We start from the raw sequence: 10,293 nt of genomic DNA on the forward strand, positions 1-10,293 counted from the left end.
TGAAGTAAAACACTTCAAATAAAGTAAGAACACGAGCTCTGATACCAATTGATATAGCTAGTATGAGAACCTAGAGGGGGGTGAATAGGTTTATAAAAAATTTCCTTGAAGATTACACAATATTTAAACAGTTAAAGGATTTGCAACAGTTAACAATTCAATCGCAAGACTGAGTAAGGGAAAGAGAGAATTGAACACGCTGTTTATAGTGGTTCGGCTTGATTCAAGCCTACGTCCACTCTTCTACACTGACAGCCAATTGGCTGGATTCCACTATGATCAAAGAGCTGTTACAGTATTGATCTTCCTTGATTTCTAGGTGTAGATGATCTACCACACTCGCTCAAGGTGTCACCAAGTATAAACACTCTCTGTTTAAACAATTTCGCTCAAGTCATGTATCGACTAACAATCAAGGATCTTCAGACTCGGAATTTTTCTATCGATCACACACTTAAAACAACTAGAACGACTTCCTTTTATACTCCTTTATGCCATCATAGCCGTTGGCACTTACCAAAGGAATTCCTCCAATCTACCCGTTGGACGGAATCAATCAAGAAGATCATTCGAGCTATTTAAGGAATCTGACGATAGCCCATCAATCCTGTTCGCCCATACAATCAGGATCTTGGTTTCCAAGAATAGAACATTCCTAGATTATTTCGTCGACCATCGGATCTTCAATCGATCTTAGATAAGAATCAAAGAATCCGAAATGATTATCCAACCAAAGAATCTTTTCCGAGAGGATAGGATCGAATCCTCAACCATTTACCTCGGCTTTGGATTTCCTTCGTCACTTGGATTAGAAAGACTGCATCGGTGAGAATAGACTTAAGTCTTGAGTCTTGATCCTTAAGTCTTGAGTCTTGAGTCTTGAGTCTTGAGTCTTGAGTCTTGAGACTTTAAATTGTCGGTCTCCAAACTTCCAGACTTAGACTGATAGAAACGTTTTGTCAGCTTCAAAATATTCTGGAAAGATTTCTCCAACACGTGTGCCGTCGTCCATCTGGTCTAGAGGCAAGTTGGAGTCCTTTTGCTGCTCTTGCATGTGTGTGTGTTACATGTATGTCGAATTTTGGGTGATTAGGAGAGGAAAACCGAAGCTTGGATGACTTGTTTTTGAGTAAGGTTGCTGTTTTCGTTTGAATCCGCTCGAGTCAGAATGTTGTGAGAGCTTGCATGCATGTTTAGAGTTCGATTTTGGCTTCGATCTCTTCATGAATGTTGTAGCTAACATCTTAAACTACAACATAATAAAATTTGGTAGAAAATGATGGAGATGTGAGGGGTCAAACTCTCATCCTACAGAGATGCTAGATCTGGAATGTTTTCGCATGAACCGCCTGACCCAGAATCTTGTGAGAGCTTGCATGCATGTTTTGAGTTCGATTTTGACTTTTATCTCTTCATAACAGTTGTAGCTAACATCTTAAACTACAACATACTAAAATTTAGTACAAAATGATGGAGATGTGAGGGGTCAAACTCTCATCCAACGGAGATGCTAGATCTGAAATATTTTCGCATGAATCCGCTTGAGTCAGAACCTTGTGAGAGCTTGTATGCATGTTTCGAGTTCGTATTCGACTTTTATTTCTTCATGAAAGTTGTATCTAACCTCTTAAAATATAACATACTCAAATTTGGTACAAAATGATGGAGATTTGAGGGGTCAAAATCTCATTCTATGGAGACCTCAGATCTGGAACGATTTCACTGAGCTCTTGATGGATTTGTGGTTGCATGTTGAGTTGTGCTAAGAATCGCTCTTTGATTTCTTCATGAAAGTTGTAGGGGACATCTTAAAATACAACATACTAAAATTTGAAGCAAAATGAACAAGTATAACCTAGTAAATCGACTAGATCTTGAAGACGGTAATTCTGGAGATGTATTACAGGATACCTGAGACTTCATGGACCTAAATGACGACTACACTATGGATATTTGACTTGGATCTCTTCATGAAACTTGTAGAGAACATCTTGAAGTAAAACATATCCAAATTTCAGAGGAAACGAAGAAGAATAGGTAAGTGAAAACTCAGTATTTCGGAGAAGCATGTACTGGACGTTTCGGTGTTGGATCCAGAAGCTTCGTGTGACTGTAGAAAATAATATAAAAAGAATCTGACTTGGAAGTCTTCATGAAAAATTTACTTTAATGTCTTGGCTATAACTTGGTAAAATTTCGTAATTTTTAGAGGTCGTATGGATATCTTAATCAAATTTCTTCGGAGACTGTGTATTCTGATTTCATCCGAAAATTATATGCTGTTTTGTGTGAATTATGGATTTGTGTGAAATTCTATTTGGCCATGTATTTTGCATGAAATCATTATCCTATTGTCTTGATTATCACTTGCCTTAATTTTTATGATTTTTGAGAATTATATAGATATAAAATTTAATATTTTGAAAGTGGCACAAGCTGGAATTTAAATAAATGTAAAAAGGGCATGAGAAATGGATTATTTTAATTGGCATAAATTCCATAAATTTTATTTCATAAATAATTGTACTATGTAGCATGTACGATAAGGTCTTGATGTATGCATGACAATGGATTGAGATACATGTGTGAATTCAATGCGGAATATGACTTGTTTGCCATCACATCATATGCCATGCTAAATTAAGACCAAAATTGGTGAACATGAATAATGACCAATGAGGAAATTGTTGTGGCGGATGATAATGCCTCGAGAGTGTTGGGATGCCTGGTGGCCTAGTGGCATAATTTTGGAGGGCAGGGGAAACCATTTTCATGGTGAGCCCCAAAGATTTCCCGGGAGTGTCGAGATGCCCGGTGGTATACGGTACGTAATTCCAGGGGAGGCCTGGTGGTATGTTGGTACATAATTCCGAAAGCCCTAGAGGTTTGTGCCTAGGGGGATGCCTCGTGACGCTAGTTGGGGTGCGAGATGCCCAGTCAAGGAGTGTAAATGCCAGAAGCCTTGTCGGAGGTCTTTGCCCGAGAGGATGCCTCATGATGCTAGTTGGGATGATGACATGTGTGATATGATGATGCCACGATGATGATGACATGTGTATGGTATGACGGTGTCATGTATATGATGATGATGACGTGTGTGATATAATAATGTCATGATTGCGATGATATGAGTATGACATGATGATACACATGTATGTGTTATGATTGTGATGATGATGCATGATAGTATATGCATGGCTTCAAGGTAAGTAATGCCTGCAATGCATGTATGACTTGTATGATGCATTGAGTGGTTATTGGATTCCTTTACTTGCTGAGTGGTTGTACTCACCCCTTTTGGGGACCAAAATTTTAAACTAGGTAAGATCCCTCTGTTGCCATTGCTACCAGTAGATGAATTAAGTTCTTGGATATGATTGCGAGGAGGAGGATATCAAAGGGAGGAACTTTTGGACGTCGACACTAATCGATGGACTTTAAGTGTTTGACTGTTAGAAGAGATGTCGGTCATCTTTTGAAGTATAGCCGAGTATAGTAACATTGGCATTTCGATGTACTAACTAAAGATGTCCATTTGCTTTATGTAAATAAACATGTTCGGCTTTAACTTATATAAGATGTTTAGTATGTGTGCATCGTTTTCTAAATATAGGGAAGAGAGTTTGTTGGATGTGCTTCCGTATATGAATTGCGCAAGGGACCTATCAAAAAAAAAAGAAAAAAAGAGAGTGTAAACCCCCTATGTTGTATGGATCCACTGTAATTGAAATGGTATCAGAGTGACATGTTAATAAGGAAGCTGAAAAATAAGCGAACTGTGGCGACCCTAATCGGATCGGGGGCCGTTGAGGGGTGCCACAATGATGCAACGCGAGTTTTGAAAGATTTCTTTCATGTTTATCTAGCAGTCGACCTAATACATAAATTTCACTTAGAGAAGAAGATGATAACACAAAAAGATATGAATATCCATATACAAAATTGCATTTCAATCCACAAAAGATGTATTCCTCGATTTATATTGCACATGTTAAGAGGGAACACTTCCCCATAATTTCATGAGCCTCCATGAAATATAATCGCATTTTGCTTTGGCTTCTTCATCCATTTGGCTGCTCTTCTCTTCATCCTTCTCACCTTTCTCGCAAGCCATTTGGGTCTTCCAATTTCCAATGAAATGTAAGCTATGGAGATTCCAATCACGATTCTGGAAGCATAGCCTATTCCCACTACTTTCCTATCAAACCAATTTCCATACTCTTTTGTATTGTCCTCTTGGAAGAATGCTAGAAGTGGTGGAGAAGGTTGAGTATCATTATGGCTTGTGCTTTGTAATGGGGTTCCATGTAGGCCGATATTTCCACGAAATGAGTCGCTCGTGAATGTGCTCAATTGCTTGTTTTGAGGTATGCAACCCATGAGTTGGTTTTCTGAGAGGTTCAAATACTCGAGAAATGTCAAATCACCAAGTTCTCTAGGAATCATCCCACTAAGTTTGTTTGTAGATAAATCTAGCCATTCAAGATTAGTCAAGTCTCCAAGGGTCGGAGGAATGGAACCCATGAGGTGATTGTGGGAAAGGTTGAGCCCTACGAGAGATTGAAGATGTCCAATAACATCCGAGATGTTTCCTTCAAAAGAGTTGAGAGATAAGTCTAAGGTTATGAAGATGGTCAAGATCCTCACTAGTAGAATCTCATTTCCTTTCATGATCACTTTCACGGAATCCTCATAGGTTGTTATACCAGTTGGATAACTCATGTACAATGACTTGTTTCGTGGCTCTCACCCAATTTGCGCACTCATCATCCCCTGAAGTTTCACTATCAAATTGGCTGGTAAAGGACCAGAGAAATTATTGTTTGAGAGGTCCAAAATGTGTAACTTAGGAAAGAGATGGGCTATCCTTAGAAAATCCAAACGACCCCTAAAATTGTTGGACCTTAGAATAAGAACTTTTAGTTTGGGTAGTGTTTCGACCCATACCGGGAAATTATCCTCAATCTTATTATTGCTGAAATCTAGAACTTCTAGGTTTTTGCAATTGACAAGGGATTGTGGCAATGTGCCTTCGAATTGATTTTGACTTAAGTCAAGAGTTCTCAAGCTACTATGCAATGAAAATCTTTTAGGAATTATACCTGAAAGATGATTCATTCGCAAGTTCAAAACCAATAAACCAATGCTACAATTTGATAAGCACTCAGGTAGGCTACCAATTAAGTTATTATTAGACAAGATGAGCAATAAAAGGCTGGTGGCGATGCATATGGAAGAAGAGATCTTCCCCTCCATTTTATTTTTTTCGATTGAATAGAATCTTGTGGAGGGTGATGGAAGTGGAAGTGGGCCTTCAAATTTGTTGTTGGATAAATTAATACTTGACAATGATGTATTTGAGAAACCTTCAATTGGCCACTGTCCAGAAAGTTGATTGTGGTGGAGTGATAAATCAACTAGTTTAGTCAAATTATTGAAAAAAAAAGGAATGGGACCGGTGAGTCGATTTGCATCCAGATGTAAGTGGAGCATAGCTCGAAGATTTCCTAAGGATCCTGGAATCAAACTTGAGAGTTGATTATTGCGAGGAATAGATATCGTAGGTAAGTGAGATTTCCCAAAGAATGAGGAATGCGACCAATGAGCTGATTATGGTTTAGCTTCAACTGGATCATAGCTCGAAGGTTTCCTAACTCATCAGGAATGTAGCCAGAAAGGTGGTTGTCAAGTAGATACAAAAGGGTAAGCTCTGTCAAATTGCCTAATGTTGAGGGGATTGAACCGTAAAGATTATTACAATGTAGGTTGAGTTCACGGAGAAGTTTTAAGTTCCCAAGCATTGGTGGAAGAAAACCAGTAAGTTTATTACAATATAGGTGCAATTTTGTCAGTTTCATCAATTTCCCAAAAGTGGGAGGAATTGGCCCTTTCATGGAGTTGCCACCCATGTTAATCTCCTCCAAATTTGTCAAATTCCCCATTTCAAGAGGGATAGAGCCGGAAAATGAATTGTTAGAGATGGATAGCCTCGCGAGACTGCTCAAGTTACCCAAGGAAGAAGGAAGGCATCCATCCAACTGGTTTGAAAACAAGGCAAGCTCATTCAGCAAACGCAATTGACCTATTTCATCAGGGATATAGCCATTCAACTCATTAACGGCAAGGTCAAGCACCTCGAGCTTCGTAAGCCCACCAATTTCTTGTGGTATTATCCCAGATAGTTGATTGAAGGAGAGGTCAAGGTAGGTGAGATTGGTCAAAAGACTGACTTGAGGCGGAATATAGCCAAAGAGTTCATTTATGTGCAAATCTACATAGGCAAGACATGGCAGAGACGAGAATAGGAACTCATTAAGTGTACCTCTGATATTTGAACTGGTGAGATTGATTCCAATCACACTCCCGGCTTGGTTACATGAGATGCCATACCACCCACATGGACACGCCAATGTTGCGTTGAAGTCTCTGGCATTTTGAGGAGGAAGAGTCCATGAAGATAGAGAAGAGGTGGATTGATTTTGTTTTTGAAGGCTGGATTTCCATATGAGAAGGGATTGCGTTTCTAAGATGGAGGCATAAGCAGGAACTGAACACGATGGAATGATGACTAAAAGCACCAGGCAAAAGGCAAAGGAAGGTAGAAGAGGCACTAATGTCTCTAATTTGGGTGAACCCATGATTTCTTTTTGTTTTTGCTTGGAGGTTGATAATCAACCTTGAGGCATATATAAATGGCTTGGTTACTTTATTTCTGTCATTTTCCCAGTCCATTGACTGAACCTTTTCTTAAGGATCACCAATTTCCTATTTATTAAATGCTGCTGATTGGGAAGGTTCGCTAGTTGGACAAAGTGTACAGTTTCGTAACGTTGGAACTGCGTGATTGACTTTGACGCAGAGCTTGCTAAACTCTGTTCCTAATAATTGCTACATTCTTGGGCTTTCCATGAGGTTGGGGTGCCAATAGCAAATACTGTTCTCATGAAAATAGTAATGCATTAATAGGCTATGGTTAAATAGGGAAGAAAATGAAGGCTAGTTATTAAAATATCTGTCGAATTTGAGGCGGTTGAATGAAGATGATCCAAATTAAAGGCAACACGTCTTGCCGATTAAAGTCTAAGTTCTGCCTTTGATTTTGTTTGTTCTTACAGTAATTTTTCTGCACGCGCTGTTCTAAGAATTAATCAGCCAGCGGAAGTCTTTGTTTTTCTTCTTGTTGACCGCTGCACGTAAATGAAATGATGGGCTCACATAAATGGAAGCTTCACTTTCTCTGCTCTTACACACCTCTATAAATGAAGAGGTGCAGAAGAAGACTTTCATCTCGTCACACATAGAAGATCTGACCTGTTGGGTGCAAGAGAAATTGAAGAAGATAAAGGAATGTTTGCTTTGTTTGTCTCCTTCTATTTGCATATTAATTGAAGGAAGAAGAAAGAGAGAAGAAGTGCAATGATGACGGGACGAGTATAAATGGACCTCTTGGAAGTGAGATATGTTGAGCTTTCCTGAAGCAATGTTGGAGCTCTCAGCGTAAGGAAATTTCTTTGTAATTACACCATATAATGGTTTAGCAAATTAAGTTCTTATGATTACAGAAATTGTGAGAGGCTCAAGTGAGTTATTGGAACTAATTAGAAGTTGGGAAACACTGAGAGAGAGTGTTTGAATGCTCCAAGTGATTGTAGTCTCTGTTATATTGCTTGTTTCTATAGAAAAGTTTTGTGTTGCTCTCATGTAAGCGTAGGTATCGATATTCAAACCGATTTACGTAAATTCAGTGTCCAATTTTTTTCTTTCCTTCTATCTATTATTTGATTTGCTTGTCCCACGCATTTTTTTAGTGCTGGTCACTATATATTTGCTCGGGGTTTTCTGACTGTAGAACTCATAATTCGTGGTGGGTGTTGTACATGGCCTAATCCTTCCTTCATAGAAGCAATTTGCACTGATGCCTTCCAAGCATTTGAGGAGAGGTGGAAGATGAAGAGTGCGGTGTAAAATGAGGAGCTTTGTGTCGTGTTTGTGTATCAACACTTTCTAGCTCTTCACACCACCTCTTCAACGTTTGGTTATATTTTCCTTTTCCATTTGCCATTTGCCATTTTTTACATTGCATTATAAGTTTTAGGCCTGTTGGTCAAAAAAGAAAAAGCTGGAAAATTGCTCCATGAACCATTCACAACGCTTACTGATCCAAAAACCGCCGCACACGAAACTCCAAAAGACCTTGACTTCCTAACCTGGCACATGTCTATTCTATTGTGTAGTTATGATCTGATGGTTGCAAAGTCAACGCACAAAGCTTAAAAGATCTGGACTTCTTCACGCATGAATTACCTAACCCGACAAAGACCTTTGCTTCTTAATAGATGTGTACAAATTTCATGCGTACGTGCCTTCTGGTTTCAACTCTTCTTACTTCATCCCATACGATGGTTTAGAACCTAATTGAATGTTAAACCCGCAACATTTAGAGATTCACATGAGAATAATCTTCTTCATGATGAATATAATAATGAGGTCTCAAAGGATGGGACCATGCACAGATGGTGACCCTACAATCAACACACAATGCAGCATAAAAGAGGGCCTCTAGAATGTTAAAATGGCTACAATCAACACATGAAATGGTTCCCTTTTCTACATAGATAACTTTCTTTCCGAAAATCTTTACGGCTTTACTGATTGCTCTTTCTTTTTCGAGAAATGAATTTGTACCTTTGTAGCTAGTAGCTGAATCTAATCGAATGTTTCAATAATTTCGGTATCTCTTTTACAATGTAAATTTCAACTAGATGAACTCTTTTATTAAAGAGCAACAGAAAATGTACTTGCGTGTGAATTCTTCAACTTTATTTTATTCATGCAATATCTAAGTAGGCTTAAATTTAAAGAAAAGTTGCCAACCAAATATATAAAAGGAAAAGCTTCTGCTATTTTGGGTTTAGCATGTGCAAGTCTCTGCTGTCTCATAACCTTATATAGACACATATATAGACACACACACATATGTATGTATGTATGTATGTATGTATGTATGTATGTATGTATGTATGTATGTATGTATGTATGTATGTATGTGTGTGTGTGTGTGTGTGTGTGTGTGTGTGTATAAGTGGAAAACTACCAGACAAATACGTGGATTCCAAGTATACTGATATACTAATTAATCCGAGCTGAGTTAAGGGTAGTAATAAGACAAGCAATCACAAACTTCGTGATGGTTGCTGTTATATCCCAAATCTATATTCAGAATATAGGAAAGGATCGACCTTTCATCAAAGAAAAGACAAAGCCTTTAACCAATGTAAATCATTTTAAGAAAAATTATAAACCATAATAAGCTTTATTTAGAAATCAAAATAAATCCTAACTTTATGATCAAGCAATGAGTGATGCAACTTTACAATAATTATGCCGTTGTCAAAATCACACTTGAATTAGTATGCAATAACACTTATTACGAGTCATGTGAATATGAGAAATGATTTTAGATATTGTTGCGACCTTTCCGAGATGAGTCTAATGGGGCTTAACGGATTACTAAGTGGGTGCAAATGATCCTCTCCTGAGATGACGCTGCGCTTTCAATATTCTGCCCATTGCAACTTGCTTTTATCTCCTTGCTTCATGATTTTTTAAGAGACTCTACCAGATGCCTAGGAGCCCGGTAAAGTGTAGAAGAACAGACTTCAAGATGTTTTCTCACTCATCTTCACGGTGCAACTGAGGACAGATGGCGAACCAATGCGCACTCGTGAGATTTCCTAAGGTTGACTCCATCTCTTTTCTCTACTCTCCGTTTCCGAAAGAACTCCTACTTTTGTGCAAAAAAATTGGACAATAATTTCCAAGAAATCCCGATTACTTTGGAAGCTCTAAATGCCTAAACGATCTAAAATGTAACTATGAAAAGTTCGAAGAAATATTTTGGGAGGAAAACAAGCTCTAATGGCTCAGAAAATATGTAAAGACGACATTTGAGCTAAAATTATGCTCACAATTGAGAGGTGTGCTATATTGGGGTTTTACTATCCATTTGTCACAGATGTACCGCTTTATATTTTTTTGTAGTATTAATCAAATTTAACAAAAACTAACGGAGGGTAAATTTGTCACAAATGTATCTATTTATAGTTTTTGGTGGTCAAAAAATTAATATAGAGTAAATTTATCATGGGTTTACAAGTTCTGGGTCAAAAAATTAGTCTAGATAACAGAATCTAGAAGGAAAAAAAAAGCAGCCTATCATGAAAGTTAACATGGATGGATCTATTTTCATGTATATCTATTCATTTGTCTTAGATCCTCCTCCATCTTTACTTT

The 10,293-nt window shown here is 38.0% G+C and overlaps 2 protein-coding genes across 2 annotated transcripts; both read right to left on the reverse strand.

The window, feature by feature from the left end:
- Positions 1 to 4,017: 4,017 nt before the first annotated feature.
- On the reverse strand, positions 4,018 to 4,722 carry LOC120287131 (putative receptor like protein 25). Its single transcript, XM_039299826.1, has one exon. It carries the CDS (start codon positions 4,720 to 4,722, stop codon positions 4,018 to 4,020), a length of 705 nt encoding a protein of 234 aa, XP_039155760.1.
- An 800-nt stretch (positions 4,723 to 5,522) lies between these two features.
- On the reverse strand, positions 5,523 to 6,638 carry LOC120287132 (probable leucine-rich repeat receptor-like protein kinase At1g35710). Its single transcript, XM_039299827.1, has one exon. It carries the CDS (start codon positions 6,636 to 6,638, stop codon positions 5,523 to 5,525), a length of 1,116 nt encoding a protein of 371 aa, XP_039155761.1.
- Positions 6,639 to 10,293: the final 3,655 nt, after the last annotated feature.

Source organism: Eucalyptus grandis, chromosome 8, assembly GCF_016545825.1.
Source record: "Eucalyptus grandis isolate ANBG69807.140 chromosome 8, ASM1654582v1, whole genome shotgun sequence".
NCBI classification, from domain to species: domain Eukaryota; kingdom Viridiplantae; phylum Streptophyta; class Magnoliopsida; order Myrtales; family Myrtaceae; genus Eucalyptus; species Eucalyptus grandis.

Coding starts and splice junctions, on each gene's coding strand:
- LOC120287131 (XM_039299826.1), bottom strand. CDS start 4,722: ATGAGTTATCCAACTGGTATAACAACCTATGAGGATTCCGTGAAAGTG.
- LOC120287132 (XM_039299827.1), bottom strand. CDS start 6,638: ATGGGTTCACCCAAATTAGAGACATTAGTGCCTCTTCTACCTTCCTTT.